The sequence below is a fragment of the Pungitius pungitius genome, chromosome 16 (genome assembly GCF_949316345.1).
Source record: "Pungitius pungitius chromosome 16, fPunPun2.1, whole genome shotgun sequence".
Lineage (NCBI taxonomy): Eukaryota > Metazoa > Chordata > Actinopteri > Perciformes > Gasterosteidae > Pungitius > Pungitius pungitius.
In genome coordinates this window covers 3,139,924-3,164,262 of record NC_084915.1, presented here as the reverse complement: position 1 = coordinate 3,164,262, position 24,339 = coordinate 3,139,924, and the positions used below count along the sequence as shown (strand labels likewise).

General features: G+C 44.2%; 1 protein-coding gene across 4 annotated transcripts in view; it reads left to right on the top strand.

Moving 5' to 3' along the window:
• The window catches only part of dlg2 (discs, large homolog 2 (Drosophila)), a 168,379-nt gene extending 144,834 nt beyond the window's left edge, over nt 1–23,545 (top strand). For all 4 annotated transcript variants that reach the window (XM_062558238.1, XM_062558237.1, XM_062558236.1 and 1 more), the window contains 8 exons: nt 18–93; nt 2,196–2,292; nt 10,748–10,798; nt 11,995–12,096; nt 18,761–18,933; nt 19,211–19,320; nt 20,208–20,299; nt 21,269–23,545. In XM_062558238.1, coding sequence (XP_062414222.1) covers nt 18–93; nt 2,196–2,292; nt 10,748–10,798; nt 11,995–12,096; nt 18,761–18,933; nt 19,211–19,320; nt 20,208–20,299; nt 21,269–21,375 — 808 coding nt within the window. In that variant the 3' untranslated portion in view covers nt 21,376–23,545. The remainder of the gene's footprint in view (nt 1–17; nt 94–2,195; nt 2,293–10,747; nt 10,799–11,994; nt 12,097–18,760; nt 18,934–19,210; nt 19,321–20,207; nt 20,300–21,268) is intronic.
• The last annotated feature ends 794 nt before the right edge of the window (nt 23,546–24,339 follow it).

The following is a 24,339-nucleotide window of genomic DNA, read 5'->3' as shown; positions in this document are numbered from 1 at the left end:
ATACGTTTTCTCTGCAGGGTGGAGAGGAAAGAGCGAGCACGTCTAAAGACTGTGAAGTTCAATGCCAAACCAGGCTCATTGGATTTAAAAGACGTGAGTATCTCTATGAGTGCTGAAAGTGCCAATTCATATTAGCTCTTGGTTCTCATAGCTCAGATGTAGGTTCCTGGTTCCTTCTTCTCAATGACAGTAAGTCTCTCTGCACTGGCTCATCATTCGGCAGGTGTTGGTTCCATCCCTATGCAGTTCTCACTGCAGTTTGATGTTACATTACATTTCATGTTATTTAGCTGACGCTTTTATCCAAAGCGACTTACATTGCATTATAACCCATGCATTACATTTTTGCCTGGGGAGCAATTAGGGGTTAGGTGTCTTGCTCAGGGACACTTTGACATGGGGCAGCCGGGATTCGAACCACCAACCTTGCGGCCTCCAGCGCACTGCTCTACTCCATGCGCCACCATGCCCCACGATGTCCATGCAAAATCTAGTCAGAACCGTTTGATACATCTCATTTCAGGAACGTCTATGTGTTATTATTTACTTTAAAGAAGCTGAATTTTCAAATATCATGCATGACAAAGAATACTCTAGTGGCTGATAAAAAAGAGCAATTCCAAGAATAAAGCCCAATAGCTTGGTTTATATGGGTTTTGTGCCACATAACCTTTCCAATTCTTGCGCTAGTATTTTTTTTAGTTGCATGTTTGACTTTTCAGAAATGTTTATTTCATACGACTCTCGTACCGTATTTCCGCGACTATAAGGCGCACTGGATTATAAGACGCACCTTCAATGAATCGCCTATTTTAGAACTATTTTCCTATATAGGGCGCACCGGATTATAAGGCGCATAGAATAGAAGATACTGCAGTAAAACGTTTGACTGGGGCTGCGTTATGCATCCACTAGATCGGGCTGTGCTAGATCAAACGTTATTAAGCGTTCACTCCCATGGTAACATTGTTCAAATGTTAATGCGGATATTAACAATATCTCTGAACCTCCAACTTTCGTTCTTGATTAATGAAAACATTCTTGGCAAATGCTTTCGTGCATCTTGCACCGAGAGGCAGCGCTTGGACAGACGGTGGCGCCTCGGACCGTGAGCTCGATCCCGAGATCCAACTACGAGCTTTTTAACTACAGCAGCTGTAATATACGCTACTGGAGCTGGAATTACCGCGGCTGCTGGCACCAGACTTTCCCTCCAATGGATCCTCGTTAACCAGTATGGATCAACCAATTGATCCATATATATGGCGCTCCGGATGATAAGGCGCACTGTCGTTTTTTTGAGGGAAAAAAAGGATTTTAAGTGCGCCTTATAGTCGTGAAAATATGGTACTTTCTTGAGACAAGACACCAATAATCATGAAGTTTAGGAGGAAATGTGTGAAGTTTGGTCATCGCTTTACTCTAGCATGACTGTATAGGCAGCGGCGTGGAAATATTCCACATCATCTGCAGTATTTTGTCTTTACATGAGCATACTCATCATTCACATTTCAAGTTCCGGTTCCTTCAGGTTCCAACTTTTCATCCCATCACTGCACGTTGTGTGCTTATGACAATCTTTTCCATAACTAAACCCCAGTTATTCTCTCTCTCTCTCTCTCTCTCTCTCTCTCTCTCTCTCTCTCTCTCTCTCTCTCTCTCTCTCTCTCATAGCATGAGCTCACATCACTCTCGTTGGGCTTTATAAGGCTGTGGCACATCAAGAAGTAATGGGAGATACACTGTTATTCTCCTGTATATAATGAACACATCTGAGTGAGGCTTGCACTCTCCATGCTAATATCACAAGTTAAAATATATAATTATATATCTGTGTATAACATTCCTTTATTCAGTCTTTGGTAAAATAAACTGGAATTTAATCAAGCCATTGGTTATAGAACATGCAGACTCCACACAGAAAGAACCCATTAGGCAACCTATTAGGCACAGTGCTAACCACAGTGATAATATCAAATAAAATGATTAACCTACATTAACAGTTTTTAAATAACTTTTACCCACTTGGATTCAACTGTAACATTTTATAAACTACTTAGAAGTTGAAGTTACTTTCTTAGAAACAGTTTTCACCGTAACAACTTCTTGATGCCTCACACTTGTCAAGCTGCTGTTTTGTCTGCATGAAAGTGACACATACACCTGTTTGCCCCATGCTTTTTCTCCCTTCACAGTCAATCAATGACAAACGTAAAAAGAATTTCATCTTTTCGCGAAAGTTCCCATTCTACAAGAACAAAGAGGGTGAGCAGGATGGCAGTGATTCGGACCGTAAGTAAGCTCACAGACACACGCAGAGAGTTTCTCTAAGTGACTGGGCTGATCAAAGACCTCATTTCCTGTCTTTTGTTTTCTGTCTCATTCTCTCGGACCACAGTCAAGAGAGACATTCTGGCTCAGATACTCATCAGTCAGCGGGATAGAGGCTGAGTTAAAGCTTTTCACGTTGGTGTGATGCGTCCCCAGTTTCCATTGAGAGATGATTTAGGTTCCTTGCAATAGGTCTATGCGTTATCATCATGTAGCTGGCTCCCTCTGCTGGTTCTTTGCTGTCTGAACACAGGCAAATCTGTGACTGCAGCTCCTCCTTCTCACTGCCCTTCAACTCTTTGCTTATGTGGCGGCTGTCCTTCCTCTCTTTCTTCTGATCTGGCTCGCTCTGGACGGCCAATAGGACATCCTGGGGATAGGTGATGATGGGTATGGGACAAAGACGTTCAGTAAGTTGGTCCAGGAATGTTTCCTCATCGTTTACCTCGAACCTCCCACATCCACACCCTGTTGCATGCTGCACTTATTGGGTCTTGCTTCTCACTGTGCAGTGTGACATCTGTCACAAGATGCAAAGCTGGGTTACTAAAGGTTACTCAAGGTTTGGGGGACATTTTGGTTTTGGCTTCCCACTCCTGTTTGTGTAATTGTAATAGAACATGTGCCATTTATTTTTAAAATAGTCATGACAAATAGTCATGATTTATGTCCTTTTTTAGGAATTTATGTTTTAACTCAAACTTGACTCTAAATGTAGTCTGAAAATGATTTCAACCACTAGCCACAATTGCTGGTGAGCAAAAATGTTAATTTCTAGCCCTTCTCACCACCTTGTGATGTGGGTGTTGAACCACCACCAGTCCTACATTTCTAACTCTGTCAGCATGCTGATTGTTGTCCTCTGAAGCCTTTCAAACGTTTGATGGCATGCTAAACGTTATTCATTTAAGTTTCTTTACAATAGCCCTGGCACCTTCTTTTTAATGTTGACACTGTTTGATGCATGCTTGCACGACACTGGCATAAACGACTGAAGGATTTTTTGTAATTGTGAGCGGTGTTGGTGTAAAAACGATTTTGGAGCCTTTTCAAATGACAACTGTTTATTTTGTATTGGGTGTGTTGAAATGTAGGATCCAGAAAAATACTTTTATGTTGACATAAGTGAAAAGTTCCTTTTCCTCATAATCCAGGTTACTTCAGGATTTCCTTGTGCAGGGAGCATTCCTGTGTTAATGTTATGCAGATTTTTGTGCTTTATCAATCAAGTGGAAATGGGCTGAGATAGAAAATCATACAAAAATCAAATGGTTTGCTAAATGCATGTATATTGATGTTTTTAAAAACATCAGGGAACTGCAATATCCATTTTAATGCCATATTGGGTCATTTTCTCACGTCATGAAGTCACTCAATTGGATGGCTTAAGAATTGGGAGATCCTTCCAAAGATGAATTGATGGTTTAAGATTCTTTTATTTTACATGACCTTTATCTATATGCATTTTTATGTAATGTATACATATATCCAGGGTTCGAAATGAGGGGGTTCTGGGGGGGTCCCAGACCCCCTATAAGTCATTACTTATTTATTTTTAGATTTTGGGGGTTCCCCGACAAATATTTTTAACATTAAAAATGATTGTGAAAATTATAGGTCTTTAGTGACGTTATAGATTTATAACAATACTTAATTTATTTCCTAGCGCGATTGGGCAGCAATCATGGCAGCTAATAGCCTCACAGATTGTTGTTGTGGTCCTCCGGCGTGCCGAGACCCGGTGCTAATACGGTACAGGTGTCTTAACAGCCGTTATCTACCGGACCGAATAGCAACTCTGATTTCGGTGCCTTATTTAGATGCCACTTAAAGGCCTCCGCTTCTCCCTGATGCTCCGAAAACGGACGTTAGAGGGAACTGAAACAGAGCCGCACGGGACGCTAGTAAACAATACACTCCACAGCAGGTTAGCCTACCGTTAGCTAGCAGCTGAAGTGTGTGTGTGTATATATATATATATATATATATATATATTGTAACGCTCACCCCAATGCTGTAGCGTAAAATAAGGAGGCGATGACTGGCTTGCAACTCCGGTGCATTTATTTATAAGGAAAACACAACTTCGGTCACTGTTTGCCGTTTTTACTCCGAACGAACACTTCCGCATTCCCGGCACCCCCCCAAAACTCGCGTTGTCTCGCGTAACTACAGCTGGTCAGTACATAACATGAACACATGCAACATCTGATAACTGATAACATGAACTCAGCTCATTACACAGCTCCCCCCCAACAAAGTCCCTCGTCCCGAGGGACTACAAAGTCTCTGAGATGGCCCGGCCGGCGTCTCTGTCTCCGCGGCCGTGAACGAGTGGGGGACGCAGGCGCCCCTGCCTGGCGGGGGGGGCTACACCCCCGTGCAGTGAAAGGTGCGTGTGGTGGGAAGGGGGGAGGAGGGGTGTGAACAGGGGGGTCAGTCACTGTCTCTGGGGAAATAGGTGCAGGGGGAACGGGGCTCTGACAGGGCTCGTGCGTGTGCCCGTGTGTGGTGGTTGTGCCGTCGCCCCTCCGCACAGGCGTTCGGGAAGGGAGGGAGTCTCCTCTGTACGGGGCCAATCTGTCTCTGTGGAGTGCGACCTTCTTCCTTTTTCCCGGCAGCTGGACTCGGTACACAACTTCACCCAGCCGTTCCACGACCAGACACGGCCCCACCCAATGACAGTCCAATTTGGGGCACCGTCCCTTCTTCCTACGTGGGCTGTACACCCAAACCAGTTCTTCGGCTTGGAAGTGTCTCCCCTTAGACCTTGTATCGTAGTTTCTTTTCTGTCTCATGCCCGCTTTCTCCAGCTGGTCTCGGGCAAAGACGTGGGCGGACTCCATCCGGTCCTGGAGCCTCCTGGCGTACTCTCTCCCTGGGGGAACAGCAGGGGTGTCAGGTGGTTTGCCCAGGGCCACGTCCACTGGTGTCCTCAACTCCCTCCCTAGCATGAGGAGGGCAGGCGTGCATGATGTGGACTCCTGAACAGCAGACCTGTAGGCCATGAGGACAAGGGGCAGGTGCGTGTCCCAGTCACGTTGATGCTCTGCAGTAAGGATTGCCAGCTGCTTTGCCAGGGTCCTATTGAACCTCTCAACGAGGCCGTCGCTCTGGGGGTGCAGCGCCGTGGTCCGTGTCTTATGCATGCCCATACGCTCACACATGGTGGCAAAGACCTGTGATTCAAAATTTCTCCCTTGGTCGCTGTGGATGGTTTCTGCCACCCCAAACCTGCTGAACATGCCCTCTACCAGAGCGTCAACCACTGTCTCTGCTTCCTGATTTGGCACTGCATATGCCTCAGGCCATTTTGTAAAATAGTCCATGGCGACCAAAACGTACCGGTTGCCTGTGTCCGTGCGTGGAAATGGGCCCATGACATCCACAGCTACTCTTTCCATGGGAGCCCCCACTGCCTGCTGTTGTAGTTGCGCACGGGACTGGTCTGGGGGGCCCTTATAGGTCGCGCAGAGGTCGCAGCGGCGACAGAAATCCTCCACGTCCCGTCTGGCCCGCCCCCAATAAAATCCCTGACGGAGCCGGCGGAGTGTTTTGGCTACTCCAAAGTGCCCCGCCCCTGTGTTCCCATGTGATGCTTTCAGCACCGCGTCTCTCATTGAGCTGGGGACTATCACCTGCCACCTCTCCTCTCCCGTGGCGGGCTCCTTCCAGGCTCTCTGCAGTACCCCATCCCTCACTCTCAGTGCATCAAACATTGACCACAGACCTTTTGTTGCAGTGGAGCTCCCTGTGACCTCTTCCCAGGGTGGTCTCTGCCCAACTTCCACCCACTGTCGCACTGGTTGTATGTCTCTGTCCTGCTCCTGTTGTATCTGCCACTCAGCCACGTCAACCATCCGCGTACCCCGGCAGACTGGTCCAGCCCCTTCGTGCATGGGGCATGTCTCCTCCTCGATACGGAGCTCCCTCTCCCGCGCTTCTCTCCGCTCGCAGTATCGGCACCCGCCCAGGGCGCAGGGGCGGCGGGACAGGGCATCTGCGTTGGCATGGTTGGCTCCGGCCCTGTGTTCCACTGTGAAAACATAGGACTGCAGCATTTCAATCCATCGTGCGACTTGGCCCTCTGGTTCTCTGAAGGACATCAGCCACTGCAGCGCTGAGTGATCTGTCCTGACAGTGAAGGGGCGGCCACCCAGGTAGTACTTGAAGTGCTTTATCGCCGCGACCATGGCGAGGAGCTCTCGCCGCGTGACGCAGTAGCCGCGCTCTGCCTTGTTGAAGGTTTTGCTGAAATACGCCACCACTCTCTCTCCTTCCGGCCCTGCCTGAGCCAGCACTGCACCCATGCCCATGTCGCTGGCGTCCGTGTCCAAAATGAATGGCAACATGGGGTCGGGGGGGGTGAGGATGGGGGCCTCTGTCAGTGCCTTCTGGAGGGAGTTGAAGGCTTGCTGGCACTGTGGCGTCCAGGTGAAGCCCCTACCCTTCTGCAGCAGGTGGTACAGGGGGGCGGCTGTGCAGGAGAAACCTCGCACAAACTTCCTGTAATATGAGGCCAGGCCCAGGAAGCTTTTCAGTTGTCGTTGGTCTGTGGGTGTGGGCCAGTCTCTCACTGCCTGCACTTTCTCTTCTAGTGTGCTGATGCCATCTTCCCCCAGCCTGTGACCCAAAAACTCCACCTCTTTCCTCATGAAGCGGCACTTTTGTGGGTGTAATTTCAGACCCGCCGCAGACACTCTCTGCAGCACCAGCCTCAGCGACTCCAAGGCCGTTTTGAAGGAGCTCCCGTGGGCCAGGATGTCGTCCAAATACACCAGACATCTCTGACGGGGAATGCCAGCCAGCACCCGGTCCATGAGTCTTTCAAAGGTGGCCGGGGCGTTGCACAGGCCAAAGCTGAGGACCCGGAACTGCCACAACCCCCTGTCCATACAGAAGGCCGTCTTTGGTCTCGCTTCAGGGCTGAGTGGCACCTGCCAGTATCCGCTCCGCAGGTCGAGTGAAGAGAACCAGGAGGAGCCAGATACCAAGTCCAGTGACTCGTCGACCCTGGGTAATGGATATGCGTCCTTCTTGGTCACACCGTTCAGCGGTCTGTAGTCCACGCAGAATCTCATCTTGGGGCTCCTTTTTTTCGACACCATCACCACCCCCGAGGCCCATGGACTGTCTGACGGTTCGATAATGCCAGCTCTTTGCATCTCTTCCACCGCTCTGTCTGCAGCCTCACGGTGAGCCATGGGGAGGCGCCGGGGACGCGTCTTGATGGGTTGTGCATCCCCCGTGTCTATTTCGTGTTGCACCAAGTGTGTCAGGCCCACTTCGTCGTCTGATAGTGCAAAAATGTCTGTAAAGTCAGATAACAACTCCCACAGCTCCTCCTGCTGCCATTGCTCCAACTGGTCACAATTCTGTCTCCATATCTCCCTCACCGCAGCCAGCCTGTCTGTCCCCTCCACCATAGTCGTGTCGCCTGGCTGAGATGAGCCGGAATGTGCCGAGCTGGGCTGGACATTGTTGGGGGCCCGGGGCACCAGAGGCAGGGCACTGCGGACTGGAGAGTTGTCGCTCTCGTCTGGGGTCTCTGTGTCCTGGCAGTGTGTCTCCACGGCTGTCCCGACCAGGGGGCGCGGCTTTGCGGATCCCGTAGGTGGTATCATTCTGACAGTCGGGCCCCCGGGGAAGGTCAATGTGTTCTCCCCTAGGTCCAGCAGGCAGCACGCCGACCTCAAAAAGTCCAGCCCCAGTATACACGGGTCCTGCACCTGTGCCACCCACACTGTGAACTTTGTAGCTCGACCACCCACATTCAACGTCACCATCCCCCTACCAAGCATAGGGGCCAGCTCACCAGTCACTGTCCTCAGCTGCACCGTAGTCTGCTCCAACTGCATCCCCTCTGGAACCAACTCTGGCCGCATCAGTGTCGCTGTTGAGCCCGTGTCCACAAGGGCGGTACATGAGGCCCCACATATGTTGACAGGGACGTGGCAGAAATTCCCAGCATGAGTCCAGCCCACCACCATCGTGGACTCTGTGTTCCCATCTGTTTCAGGGGGCAGTGGAGCCCCTCTCCCCCGTCTGTGCTGTTTGGCTCCCCCTCCTCCTGACGATGCGACATGGGACATAATGCCAGGGGTCCGTACCGTCCCAACTATACGGGCCCCGATCCGTTTCCCTGGTTGTCGGAATGATTGGGGCAATGTCTGAGGAGATGGCCAGGCTGTCCGCATCCCCAGCAAACCAGGGGGCGGTGGCGAGGGCGTGTGGCACTTTGTGGCGAATGCATGGACACAGCCCGGATCAGCTCAGCCATTTCAGCCGCCCATGCAGGCTTTACTTGGGCCGTGTCAGTGCATGCAGCGGCTCTCACCGTAGGACCACTCTCTCCAGGGCCGTCTCTCATGTTTCCGCCCTCCACAATCTCCCTCTCCAGAGCCAGTTCCAAAGCCTCCTGTATGGAGCGGGGATGGGCGAGCTGGGTCTGAATGCGCAGTTCTCTGGGAGTTATGGCTTGGATGAACTGGTCTCTGGCGAGCTCCGTCTGCACCGCAGGGGCCATGTGGGCATAAGCCCTCCGGGCGAGAGTTTCAATGTCATTAGCCGAGACACGGAGGGGCTCCCCTGGCTGCCTACGCCTGTTGGACAGTTCAGAGCGCAGGAGGCCGGGCTGTTCACAGTGCCCAAAACGTCTTTGTAGGGCTCCAACAAGAGCCTTATAATCACTTCTCTCTTCTGGGCTGAGCAGTAACAGGCACGCTAGTGCATCATCCGTAAGGCATAAGGCTAGCTGTAGCGCTCTATCATCCTCTGACCAGCCCGCCGCCTGTGATAGCAGTTCAAATTGGGCATGAAATGCCTGCCAGTCCGCCTTACCGGAGTACTTTGGTGTTTTACATGGGGCCCGGTAAGCATTGGCACCGCCATTTTGCCATTCTTGCTGCGCGTTCATTCCGCTGTAATGCCGTGGTGGAACCGACGTGCGAGTGACGGCGCCCTCCTCACGTCCCCCGCTCTGTCGGGGGTCAGCGGAGCCCATTCCCGCGTCGTTGGCCATGCTCCTCGCCGCCAGCTTCAAGCGGGATTTGGTCTCCGCAGCGCGCTCAAACTCCGCCGCCAGACCCTGTGCCCGAGCATAACCGTAGTCCACCTCCTCCTCCTTAACTCTCGGCCGCGCTCCTTTCTCGTGCGGCATGTCCATCGACCGTACACACAGCGGCTCCGCCTGGCAAGCCCGCTAGCCGAACACCGGAGAAGAGACCAGCCCGTCACTTTTATACTTCTGACACCAGTGTAACGCTCACCCCAATGCTGTAGCGTAAAATAAGGAGGCGATGACTGGCTTGCAACTCCGGTGCATTTATTTATAAGGAAAACACAACTTCGGTCACTGTTTGCCGTTTTTACTCCGAACGAACACTTCCGCATTCCCGGCACCCCCCCAAAACTCGCGTTGTCTCGCGTAACTACAGCTGGTCAGTACATAACATGAACACATGCAACATCGGATAACTGATAACATGAACTCAGCTCAATACAATATATATATATATTAAATATGTCAATTGAGCAAGCACGGTTAAAATACTGTCAATTGAGCAAGCACGGTTAAAATACTGACAGCTAAACGGTGTACAGTCTGTAGCTGCCGATGTCTTAAAAACAACACAGATGTTGCGTTCACTTGAAATTCGCCACGCCATGCTTGTGCTGCTTTCGAAGTTGTCGTAAAATACCCTTTTCCCATTGTTTTTGTCGTTTAACAGTAATTTACTGGTTTACAAGTTTTTGTTATAAGTTATTGTTGGTCATTTAACATGTTGATTTTGAATAATGTGGTTACTATTGGATTGTTGTCATATTAATGGCTTTCGGTCAGGTTAGAATATCTTTTTTTTTTTTTTTTTAAACATAAGGGATGAGAAATGTCATTTGTATTTGATCAAACCCTTTGAAGGTGCATGGTGCTGCCATAATGAGTACACCTGGTGGATTTAGGTAACTTAGTTAACTTCCTTGCTCAAGGAAAGAATGACCTGTAATCCACTTTGTCATGTCAGGGATATATATAAGGTGCTGTAACTTTGTTGCTCCAGAATTAGAGGGTTACCTGTTTGATTATAGCCAATCCACTTCTCCAGACACCACTACAAAACGGGGACTAGCCCAAACCATGAAAAACATCCCAAAACCATTATCCCACCTTCAAAATATGTCAATATAATTTTGCCTGCAGTATATAGTGTAGCAAGGTAGTCTTCAGTATTTTTTATAGTTACATTTTAGGGGACCCCCCAAGAGTCCTAAGTCATTTCGAACCCTGCATATATCAATAACAGAAACATTGTTCCGTAACATGCTGCCATGTTGTCAAATATGGCATGAAGTTTACGTAATGAATGACTGTTTGTCCTAATGACATACTAACATTGTTCACCATGTGCCCCACCAGGGAGCCAAGAGGATGTAATTCTCTCATACGAACCTGTGATGCGACAAGAAAGTAAGTTAAATGTTTCCTCAAACCCTTACATCAACAGATGAAACACTGAGAATTAGTAAGTCAGGACACTCACTTCCATTTTAATCATAGAAAGAGAACAGGAGTACAAAAGACCGGGCCATTCAAATCAACGCAGAAGGACGGTCAGGGGGGTGGCCTACTTACCATACCCACTGTTTTAGCAGGCTAATCTAAGTAATCTAAGTAAATCAGTTTACAGTTGGTCGTGAAATCGGTGAGGTTTTATAGGGACAACTAGAAACGCAATGTTACGTAGCATAAACAATATAGCCAGAATACAAAAATGAGCTTAGCAGCAAACTGGTGACCAGTAACAGTCCTCTGTGCCACTATCCCTTCACCTTTATGCCCACCACCCCAAGGTGAAGAAGCTAAGTACCTAACTAGCCTGCCATTCACTTCGGCTTTCTTCCCTTTGAGCCCCCATCGCCATTAGAAAAGATGTTTTAACTTGTCTGCTATTTCTATGGTTCGGTTGTTGCATTTTAGTTTGCCAGCGCTGGTGGGATCCAAAGACTGTAAATGTGGTATCTTGGCAGTTTAACCCATTCATGAAGATGAAGAAGTTCCTTATGAACTAAGAGTCTTCTCCTACTAATCCAGTTCACTTAAACATAGGTTTGACAGTGGTCTGTAATGGCTGGGGGTTTGAAGAAGGCCAAAACGGTACCAAAAGCTCCACTTAGTGGAAAAGAACAGAAGAAGAACAGTTAAATCAAAATAATCAACTATCCGATATACTGCAACATATAATTAAAGCATATGTTTTATTGGCTTTAGCTGTGTTTCTCTGTGAGACTCTGTGGGAGTAGTTCAGCTCTTATAATTAACAGATTTTCCAGCAACCACAGCACTAACCTGTCTGGCACCTTCTAAACCCAGCTCACCTTGTCATTTAAAGTAAGAAGGATCTCGCATCACTTAGATGAGGGCAGAGGACATCTTAAGGCAAGAGTTCATGTGATGGACACCAACATATACAGTAGCGTTGACTATGGAATATGGCATATTTCTGTTGTACAAATTATTTTAAAAAGTATATATTATAATTCCTCTTTGCACACAAACAATAACTACAGCTGGACATAAAATATGGAAAATAACCTCTATAAGGTTTACTTTCATGCAAACAAAAAAAAGAATCAGTGTTAAAAAGTTTTTGTCTTCTCTTCCAGTTAATTATGCCAGACCCATCATAATCCTTGGGCCAATGAAGGACAGAATCAATGATGATCTGATATCCGAATTCCCAGACAAGTTTGGCTCTTGCGTGCCACGTAAGTATGTAATTAAATAAAGCAGGGATTGTTTCAATTATTCATAGACAACAGTGATACACTAACTATTTGAGATTACAGGATTGTATCCATGAATGTATTCATTCTGTTACACAATGATAGTTGTAGACTGATAGTTGTGATCTGATACTGATGAGCAGGAATGGTGCTTTTTCTATTGATGTGCTAATCTGCTGCTGTCACAACCATGATCATGTACACTCACCGGCCACTTTATTAGGTACACCTGTCCAACTGCTCGTTAACACTTAATTTCTAAGCAGCCAATCACATGGCGGCAACTCAGTGCATTTAGGCATGTAGACATTGTCAAGACAATCTCCTGCAGTTCAAACCGAGCATCAGTATGGGGAAGAAAGGTGATTTGAGTGACTTTGAACGTGGCATGATTGTTGGTGCCAGAAGGGCTGGTCTGAGTATTTCAGAAACTGCTAATCTACTGGGATTTTCACGCACAACCATCTCTAGGGTTTACAGAGAATGGTCCGAAAAAGAAAAAACATCCAGTGAGCGGCGGTTCTGTGGGCGGAAATGCCTTGTTGATGCCAGAGGTCAGAGGAGAATGGCCGGACTGGTTCGAGCTGATAGAAGGGCAACAGTGACTCAAATAACCACCCGTTACAACCAAGGTGGGCATAAGAGCATCTCTGAACGCACAGTACGTCGAACTTTGAGGCAGATGGGCTACAGCAGCAGAAGACCACACCGGGTGCTACTCCTTTCAGCTAAGAACAGGAAACTGAGGCTACAATTTGCACAAGCTCATCGAAATTGGACAATAGAAGATTGGAAAAACGTTGCCTGGTCTGATGAGTCTCGATTTCTGCTGCGACATTCGGATGGTAGGGTCAGAATTTGGCGTCTACAACATGAAAGCATGGATCCATCCTGCCTTGTATCAACGGTTCAGGCTGGTGGTGGTGGTGTCATGGTGTGGGGAATATTTTCTTGGCACTCTTTGGGCCCCTTGGTACCAATTGAGCATCGTTGCAACGCCACAGCCTACCTGAGTATTGTTGCTGACCATGTCCATCCCTTTATGACCACAATGTACCCAACTTCTGATGGCTACTTTCAGCAGGATAATGCGCCATGTCATAAAGCTGGAATCATCTCAGACTGGTTTCTTGAACATGACAATGAGTTCGCTGTACTCAAATGGCCTCCACAATCACCAGATCTCAATCCAATAGAGCATCTTTGGGATGTGGTGGAACGGGAGATTCGCATCATGGATGTGCAGCCGACAAATCTGCGGCAACTGTGTGATGCCATCATGTCAATATGGACCAAACTCCCTGAGGAATGCTTCCAGGACCTTGTTGAATCTATGCCACGAAGAATTGAGGCAGTTCTGAAGGCAAAAGGGGGTCCAACCCGTTACTAGCATGGGGTACCTAATAAAGTGGCCGGTGAGTGTATGTCATTAGTGTTGTGTATGAACGCTCATCACCCCACTCATCACACCGCTTACTAATGTACTGCATTTTTCAAATCATGATTTTGTATATAAATGATTAACTGTGTGTTACTTCGAATTCTTGAAGAAAACTTTTCAGATCAACTTCTGTGAAGATAAGGATTTTAGTAGCTGACATCATTCTAGAGGGACAGCGCACACAGGTCATAGGTTGATAATCAGCCCCACTGTCAGTCTGGTTAGGGAAGACATTTTGAATTCAACTTATTAAATCACATAAAATAATTTCTCTTATACCATTAAATGGATTTTACTGTTTTTAGGTAATTATGGATATAAATATATATTATGTTTTATAGTGAAAGCTGCCCATGCGATTTCATGTCATGCTGCCATAGTGTTCTAGATGGAAAAATTCTATCTTGTGTGCGTCTGTGTGTGCTTGTGTGAGTAAAGCCAGTTCACTCTATTTGGACTCATCCTAAAGAGGATAGTTGACTTCCCAGGTAGCCAAAATGACCTGGCCCAGATCCGGCTTGAGCTCGGCTTGCCGGAAAAAACACATCAGGCCGAGTCCGTTTGCCGACTCGTCTGAGACTCGGGATAAATGACGCCCCAGAATCCGGAGTACGACACTTCCGTCACCGGGCTGTAATCTAAAAAAACTGGGCCTGCATTGGCCCCAACCTGGTGTTACGTTACGTTTTTGAACCGACTGGTTTGTCTACGCGTAGGTGTTTGTTTTCCCCCGACAGCGGCAGGTGTTGTCTGCCTCGGTCACCTGATTCGTCAGACATTTGCAAACATATTGCTCAAAATGCATCGCATAACCATTGCGATTATGATTGTAATAATGTATCTCATACCGTTAATTGTATTTTACTGTGCGACGATTATACTGTGAAAATACTCAATGATTGCTAACACTAAGCCACAGAAGGAATGGAATATCAGTAATGTTCTATCCACAAAATGAAAAAATGGACATAATGACAGACATTGTAAACATTGATTAGTTTTTGTGAAAACCATAAGCCAAATAAAGGTACAGATTGTTTTTATTTTGTGCAAGTTTTAAGAAGAAACATTTTGCGTCCACGAACAAACAAATGCCAAAGATGAAATAGCATAATATATTTTATATTCTAATATATTATATAATGTTATAATATAATATGTCCGATTTTATATTATTAAATTAAGACAGACCAAAATGTTGGCGTGAATTTGTAGAAATCCCACTGTTAAAAGGGTCATATTACATTAAATTAAAATAATTTCAAACTCTACTGCTAAGACCACTAGTAACAGGCAGACAAGCAGGAGTTGTGAGATCTTTACAAAACAAAAATGGTAAATCTATCATTAGTATTGCATACCATTCTCACTCCTTATGCCAACCACTTTCTGGTAGGGCAACAGTGGTGGTACTCTTCAGACCATGTACAGCGCAGGGTAGCTAACTCAGCCTTGGAACTAGCTCAGCCTCAGTGCATAACGTGGTTCGTTTGCCACTCATCCCCGTTCTGTTTGACACCTGGTGGAATTCCTCTGCACAGTTCTCCGCTCTATGTTGCGCCTCTGTTTTTTTCTATCCAATGCAAAAAGCTCTCTCCCTCTTCATCTACCGCCTTGGACTCTGTCATCTAAGGTAACTGACTGCAGCCAGCGATAGTTTCGTTTCCTGGGTCATCGTTTACTTCCAGTTTGCCGTAAGTAAACAAAGATGCCCCTTGTAACGGGGATTGAAATATTTTAACCTATGCCCGAAAGAAAAGAGAGTGCGAGTACAAGGTCCGTTCCTATTTATACAAGACCCAAGTGGTGGCTTTTTTAAGTTATGCAGCGACAATACATTCCAGCTTCTTTGACAAGAAGGCAAGATTGGGCCACAGGGTCCTCAGACTAGCAGGCTGGTAGTTTGGAGAGTTCCCACCCTGTTAGCCTTACAACCCTTACAGGTCTACTAACCAGACAGAAAGATCCCGGCAGGTTACAGGTGGGCTTGTGCTGGCTAGCAAAGTGGCAGGCAGTCCGACTGCTGTGAATACTCTTTTAGGTTAAGTTGAAAGATTGCTTGAGTGTTCAAAGGTTATTTGCTGGTGAATGCAACCAGAGAGCTGAGAGCTAAAAACTGCTAAAAGCTTAGACCGTAACGTCAAGGCTGCCATCCACGGTTATCTTACAATCGATAACAGTGCACAATGTACTAACAAATACAAAAATCTGCTACGTACGTCCCTTAGCAACCCGACAGACAACCAATTTTCTTTCTCTCGAACTTGTCTCAGTCTGAATAGGCCTGATTCTTTAATGCCGGCTTTGGCCCATTTTCGGCAGCCATCGACGGGCCAAAATCAGTTTCAGAGCTGGTGGCCGATAAACCCGGCTGCCATGTCTCAACCAGAATAAGCCCGATTTTATAATGCCAGATTCGGCACAGATTCAGCAGCCATCAATGGGCCAGAACCTGTTTCAGTGCTTATTGCAAATTAATCTAGCTGCCATGTCTCATCCTTAATAGGGCCGTTTCTATGAAGCCAGATTGGGCCCCAGATACTGCAGCCATTAACGGGCTGGAGCCTGTTTCAGTGCTGGTTGCCGATAAACACGGCTGCCATGTCTCAAGCACAATAGGGCCATGTCTGTAACAGCTACATCTGGGCCAGATATAGCAAAAATGAAATGGGCCAAAGCTGGCTCACATCTGGCCACATCGAGCCGGAACACAGCCGAGCTAGCCGACCCTCAGCCGCAATATGGCCGAGTCTGCTGGCTACCTGGGTCCTTTCTGCATGTGATGTGTTCTCCATCAGAAAGCAGAAACCAAAGCTTTTTTTCTTTTGCATGGTTTGATTTACTCATCTCTTTTATTTCAATATACCTTTCAAACCGTGTAAAGCTTCAGGGCACCAAGGTGAGTGAGTGGATGAGCTCAGTTTATTATTTTATCCCTTTGTATAGAGAGTGAGTCTATATGTCTACATGTCTACTCCTTTTACCCGTGTGTGTGTGTGTGTGTATATAGTGTGTATACTTTATTCACACTATATACACTCACCTAAAGGATTATTAGGAACACCTGTTCAATTTCTCATTAATGCAATTATCTAATCAACCAATCACATGGCATTTGCTTCAATGCATTTAGGGGTGTGGTCCTGGTCAAGACAATCTTCTGAATTCCAAACTGAATGTCAGAATGGGAAAGAAAGCTGATTTAAGCAATTTTGAGCGTGGCATGGTTGTTGGTGCCAGACGGGCCGGTCTGAGTATTTCACAATCTGCTCAGTTACTGGGATTTTCACGCACAACCATTTCCATTCTAAAAAATTGTGTGAAAAGAGAAAAACATCCAGTATGCGGCAGTCCTGTGGGCGAAAATGCCTTGTTGATGCAAGAGGTCAGAGGAGAATGGGCCGACTGATTCAAGCTGATAGAGGAGCAACTTTGACTGAAATAACCACTCGTTACTCGTTAAACCTTGAGGCGGATGGGCTACAACAGCAGAAGACCCCACGGGTACCACTCATCTCCACTGCAAATAGGAAAAAGAGGGTACAATTTGCAAGCGCTCACCAAGACAGTTGAAGACTGGAAAAAATGTTGCCTGGTCTGATGAGTCTCGATTTCTGTTGGGACATTAAGATGGTAGAGTCAGAATTTGGGGTAAACAGAATGAGAACATGGATCCATCATGCCTTGTTACCACTGTGCAGGCTGGTGGTGGTGGTGGTGTAATGGTGTGGGGGATGTTTTCTTGGCACACTTTAGGCCCCTTAGTGCCAATTGGGCATCATTTAAATGCCACGGCCTACCTGAGCATTGTTTCTGACGATGTCCATCCCTTTATGGCCACCATGTACCCATCCTCTGATGGCTACTTCCAGCAGGATAATGCACCATGTCACAAAGCAAATCATTTAAAAATTGGTTTCTTGAACATGACAATGAGTTCGCTGTAATAAAATGCCCCCCACAGTCACCAGATCTCAACCCAAAAAAGCATCTTTGGGATGTGGTGGAACGGGAGCTTCGTGCCCTGAATGTGCATCCCACAAATCTCCATCAACTGCAAGATGCTATCCTATCAATATGGGCCAAGATTTCTACAGAATGCTTTCAGCACCTTGTTGAATCAATGCCACGTAGAATTAAGGCAGTTCTGAAGGCGAAAGGGGGTCAAACACAGTATTAGTATGGTGTTCCTAATAATCCTTTAGGTGAGTGTATATTTGAACCAAATGATAGTGTAAGCACAACCTTTGTAGTATAATGAATTATCAGCCACCTTCTTGTCTTTAAAGATATCCAGTGAAATTGGCCCAAAACATTTCTAGCACATTGTATATTAACAAAGTTCAATAAGAAATTCGTTTCCAAAGCTCTAACAATATTTGGAAAATCTATGCCCTCGTTGCCCTTTGAGTTTATCAAATTGATTAAAGAAGTTTCTCCATTTGCTCACATATGCAAATGTCATGACAAGTTCTGATTGATATGAGTGGTTATCTTTTAAAGGTTATTGCGTAAAGCGGATTCCCCCGGAAAACGCTGGCAGCTAAAGACTCGAAGGTGGTAATATTAGTTACGGCACAGAGCTTTCCTCAATTCTCTATTTTTATTTCTGGTTTATTGCAGCACAACTCCGAGATAATAATCGCATAACAATAATGAAAATTATCTAAATTCAATTCAAGCACATTTCATGAACAGGATAGGCCTACTACGGTACTATCATACAATCAACATATTAATGATGTAAAATGACAGGCAATAGTACGATAAGAGAACATAAATATAGAGTAGAATGCAATACAAATAATGAATTAAAAGATGCCCTATACAATATTTTAGCAAGCCAGCTAGCAGGTAGCTTAATGGAGGAAATACAAAGCATAGGCCTAATAAAGGGGGACTTCTGGCAACTTTTTATTAAAAGACTCGACTGTACATCTTAAATTACAATATATATACTTAGAACACACTAATTTCCATCACCTCAAAAATACTTCACAGAAAATCTCCACTTTAGGTTCTTAATGCAACGAGGCAGGGTCATGTGACCTTTTCTCAAGAACACAGTAGACAAGAGCTGCCTCCCCTGCTGTAGAATTAGATCTTGATACACCTCTTCCAGTGTATCCTCTACATAAAGTGTCTACTGGAGTCCATACAGGATTATAATCTTATAAAGACCTTCCTGTCCTCTTTGCACAAAAGACACCACTCGGCAGAAGAGGGACTATGAGGCGGATGGGCGAGACTACCACTTTGTGTCGTCCAGAGAGCAGATGGAGAATGACATCCAAGAGCACAAGTTCATTGAGGCGGGACAGTACAACGAGAATCTCTATGGAACGAGTGTCCAGTCTGTGAAATATGTTGCAGAAAGGGTGAGCCTCTTTACCTGTTTATTAAAGCGGCACTACGTGAAAGCACCAATATAAATTGATCTATGTAAAGTCTAGTTATTGCGGTATAGATATACGTAGAATGAATATACATGAATGAATATACATTCATGAATGAATTTATCAACCAAGTTGCTCGCTGATAACAATACCAAAGGGAAGAAGAAAAGATCTTGCGCCTTTTACATCATTCTGGTTTCATAGACTGAGAGATAAGACTGTGTGCTACGTCTCTTGTAAATTCCTGCCTCTCTCTCAGGGGAAACACTGCATTCTGGATGTGTCTGGAAACGCCATCAAACGACTACAAGTAGCACAACTCCATCCCATCGCCATCTTCATAAAACCAAAATCTATTGATTCATTAATGTGAGTATTTGAGTGTTTCCCCTTTGATAATGATTAGCCTGTTTACTTTGCACCAGGATTATAGATGGAACACCTCAGACATTATCACTCAGAAGCAGTCAGTCATTGGTGGTCTGGAAGCCTTATGGTCTCCACACAAGTAGTGAAGGGAATACAACGCTAGTGTTGTTAGCCAAGCTCAGTATTGAACGACATGCATCCGTGTTTTTAGATGAGACCAGAGAATATGCAGTTAACCTGATCCTCATTGTTCTCATTTAAGTTACATGGAAGTGATATGAAGAAGCTCCGCTGTGTTTAATGTGGTATTAACGAAACATTTTTTTTTCAATGACATCTTGTTTGTTAGCAAACGCCGTATTGGGCACTATGTGCTCTGATTAATTTGTTATCCAGATAACACACCTGTCATTATCTACTTTAAATAAAAAAACGTTGGCTCCTGGTGGTCCTAACATCTGTTTTGGAAGAATCTAACAACAGGAGGGACACGAGAACCTCATTTTAAAAGTGACATATTTTCTACTCATAGGGTTAACACGGTGGTGTGGTGGTTAGCACTGTCTCTTAAAAGCAAGGAGGTTTTGGGTTCAAACCCGCCCAGCAACTTTCTGTTTAGAGTTTGCATGTTCGCCCATGCCTGCACGGGTTATTAAGCTGCACAAAGGAAGGTAAGGGTGCAGATCAGTGGAGGACGAAGAAGTGAGCAGACAGAGCTTTAGAAGTTGTGAACCAGGTTCCATATGTTAGCAGAAGGGACTGTCTAACCCAGAAAGGCAATGCTTTGAAGTACAAAGAAACTGCTGATATACGTATATATAAATTATAAGATCAGGGGTTGTCACAGTTTAGAGACAGAACCATGTTTGTCCTTTGTCCCTGATCAGGGATATGAATAAGAGAATGACAGAGGAACAAGCCATGAAGACATTCAACAGGGCGATGAAGCTGGAGCAGGAGTTTGGTGAATTCTTCACAGGTATGATGTTAGTAGAAGCACAAATTCAGAATGGGCTATCCATATTCTACTTGTCCATTACTGCTCAAACACAGTATGAACACACAAGGCCAGTTGAGTGCTGGATTAATCATTTCAGCCTCCAGACTGGACCTGTCACTTTGAAGATTACTTCTTCAGTAATAAAGGAAAAAACATTGGTGACAAATGGATTTTAACTTTCTGAAAACATGCCTGTATCCGTCGTAGGATCCTACAGTTACTCAATTTAACTTTAGCTTTTTTAACTAAGTTTTTTAATATTAATTTTTTTTTCTATTTTTCTATATTTTCTATTGACACTGAGACAGGGAATCAGATAAGATAAATTCGAATTTATGTTACAGCGCCTGTTTGTCATTTTTTATGTAACAATAACCATGTCCATAATACGTTACATACATTTAAAATGCATTCTAAACTGCTGCTTATAACACTGTATAAGTATAGTTATTTGAATTTTGCACTTGAATACCCACAATCTTGACAATAATCACAAGATATTAAGCATTTTGAGCAGTTTCTACACAAGGGCTTGCCATGGAAATAAGGGTTACACTAACTATGATTCAGTAATCATAAAACTACATAATTTTTAGTCACTTAACTAGTGTGTCAAATAGTGTTTTATTATCTTCAATATATTCATAAAAATATCTAATGGTAGTTATAAATTAAATATGTTTTTATTATAACAGGATAATGATTTACTTTAATCATTATTATCATTAATTTACTTTTTTTGCATGATAAACTTCAGACTGCCACAGTCATTATTAGTGTTACACTTGTGGAAGCAGGTCAACAGGTCCTTTTATTATGTCCTATGAAATATTTGACGTATATCAGAGCTTTAAACATTTGACAGTTGAGAGGCCTGATGAATAAAAAAGGTTGATGTGTAATAATGTAAATGTGAAAGTACATAAGGCGTTTTCTTTTGCTTTGCAGCCCTGGTTCAAGGAGACAACTTAGAGGACATTTATAGCCACTGCAAACATGTGATAGAGGAACATTCAGGACCCTTTATCTGGATCCCCTCCAAAGAGAAACTATAATAACTCATCAACTTGTAAGGGAGCCTGGACTGTTAAAGACTACTAATACGTTGTAACATATGATAACTGTATGGCGATGACTTCATAAATAACTATTGTGTTACATGTGTAGTTTTTTCTCTTTTGTTTGATTACTGCTTCTTTCACTCAACATGAATGTTCCTGAATGTATTCCAAAAAGTGTTACGGAGATTGAGGTCTTGTAACATAAACTGTTGACTCTTATTTGGACACAGAGGAAAAGAAATGTGATGAAAGCTACGTAATATGGGGAGTTTGCACACATGGATGGTGTTTGAGCTGGAAAAGAGGTACAGTTCAGACATCTTTTCTTTGCTAACAGAAGAAAGCAGGTATTCCAACTGAGACACCCTTTTCCAACAACTAGCAAACAGCTAGCAAAGAATCATGTGAAGTTCAATGTTTTCTCAGATTTTTCCCAGAACACACCTTTGCTTTGTGTTTGTTTACAGCATCTTTTCCTTTTATATATCTGACATTACAATGAAGATTTGTAATGAAAATGTTTGTTGTAAAACTCTCATTGAGTTTTATTTTTATTTCATTTAAAAGCACATAACTCTTCCCACTGTTGCAATGATTAAAGTAAAAAAGCTGCTATTGGCAACAAAGATGTAACACAATTTTGTGCTACTTAAATGGCTGGGAGGCACAAAAGCACAGAATAATTTATTGTTGAAACAAACTTTGAAAAAAGGTCATTTACAGCATGTTTTATTTGAATTATTTAGTATGTTGTCAATGTTTGGGTCGATGAGAATATCAACACGAAAGCGACTGTTCTATATTAGATTTCGAGTGGAAAGGCTCAAATGTTAATTAAATTTAATACTCACAATTTAGTTCAAAACAATAATGAAAGAACGCATCCTTTATTAATCTCTGTGGGGGAAATATTCTCTGCATTTAACCAATCCCACAGAGTGGGAGCAGTGTGCTGCCTTAAAGGCGCCCGGGGAGCAGTCATCGGTTACGTGCCTTGATCAAGGTCATTTGACACAGGGCATGTGGCGGACCGGTTTCGAACTGACAACCATGTGGTTGCTGGTGCAATCACCCTACATGAAGTATGCAATGCGGAGAAACGGTGACTGAACAGCCCTTTGAAGTCACACCTAGCCAGGCAACAATGTTCAGCGGAACTGCAGAGAGGACCAAAATCCTCAGAGACCCAGGAGGCCTGAGTACAGCTCTCTCAGACTTATTGTAGGAATGGGTGAGCCCTGACAATATGAGCTGAATCCATCAGTTTACTCAAAGGTTTACTCAGCGGTTCAATCACCGGTTTAATGACCAATTTGCCCACTGGTTTACCCAATGGTTTACTCAGCGGTTTCCTCAAAGGTTTACTCACCAGTTTACACACCGGTTTACCAGCTAGTTTACTCACCAGTTTACTCACTAGTGGCATGCCTTGTTTGAAAAGGCATAAAGTAGAACAGTACCTCGCTTTGTTAAACATCTAAATCCCTTAAGTACTTAAAGCACTCCAAAGGACTAATGCATCTACCAGCCTGATAATCTTCCTGTCCAGTTATACCGCAACGCTATTGGCCGATAGATTACCATGACAAAAAACTGTCGATGACAGCCTGTATATTGTAGAATTCCTGCAATTTGATCTAGACAGCATCGTTTAGCCAACTTGTTAAGTGGAAATAAATATAGTAGTCACATTGAATGTTAGTATGTTTCTAATCCAATCAAATCAATCAAAGTGCACTTATTCATTGTTTTCATTGACAAAAAGAGGAACCGTATTATAAAAAGAGTGGAATTCAATTCATAAAGCTAATATAATTTAAAAGCATTAGTTATACTGTATAATGGCACCGTGCAATGTGAAAAGACCCCTGACCTGTTTGTATGGACCACATGCTCTTCTATAGTACGCTAAGCACTTCAATTACACCGATAGGTAGGTGTTGCAATCAATTGTCTGAGATTAGTGGATGATGGGGAAAAAACACTGATGTGGGAAGATCAACACTAACGTTTCCTTTTGCAATATGTTTCAAAATGAATACTATCATTTTTTTTGTCCACTTGACTTCAACAATCAGGGCCCCTAGCCTGTTTTGTGTCTTGGGCTTCAAAAATGTCATACCTAAAAATATAAGAAATAATAAAAACTTGATTTTAAAAAGTTTTCTTTCTTCCCCGAAAGTTATATTCACCGGAGGAGGAGCTGCTCTACATACAAATCAACCCATTGGCTTTTGTTCATTATAAGTTTATATGTGTGTGTGTGTGTGTGTGTGTGTATAAAACATAACTTTTCAAAGGAAAATTAAAAAGATGATACTTTTTAAATAAACTTGTGTGTGTCTTATTAATTAGAATTATTTTAAATAAAGATACCATATGGATAATGTATTATTATCAGGTTAATGTGCTGTAGAAATTGTACATTAAGAGTCATACACACCTGTGTGCATGAGTGGCCTGAGGTTTTAATCCCACAGTAATCATAATTCTAATTTCTTGAGAACATATTCGGGAGACAGACTCTGAAGTCCTGATGGGAGGTCATTTTCGCAGTCAGCTGACTTGCAAATACATTTAATACAATTCTTGACTGTTAAGTATTTTTCAATCAAGCTTTTGTTTTGCTTTCATTTAAAATGAGAAATGGTGTATATATAATGGAGTATAACTAGGCAAATAACTCAATGGATCAGATCAGAGTTGTTATACAGGTGAACATCTTTCTAAAGAAGATGAAGAGAAGCAGCTGTAGTTTGCTGTGCTGCTGAACTTTACTGGATTACACTGACAGGTGTATATCAGTTTTCTATTCATATTGGATGAAAGAAACACATAAAACGTTACTGAGGTGAACATTTAATTCAGGGCTGTTGTTACAACACAGCATTAGTTTTATAATGGTTTCATAAGTAGTAAGTAAGTAGTAAGTAGTAGTAGTAATAGTAAGAGGAGGTT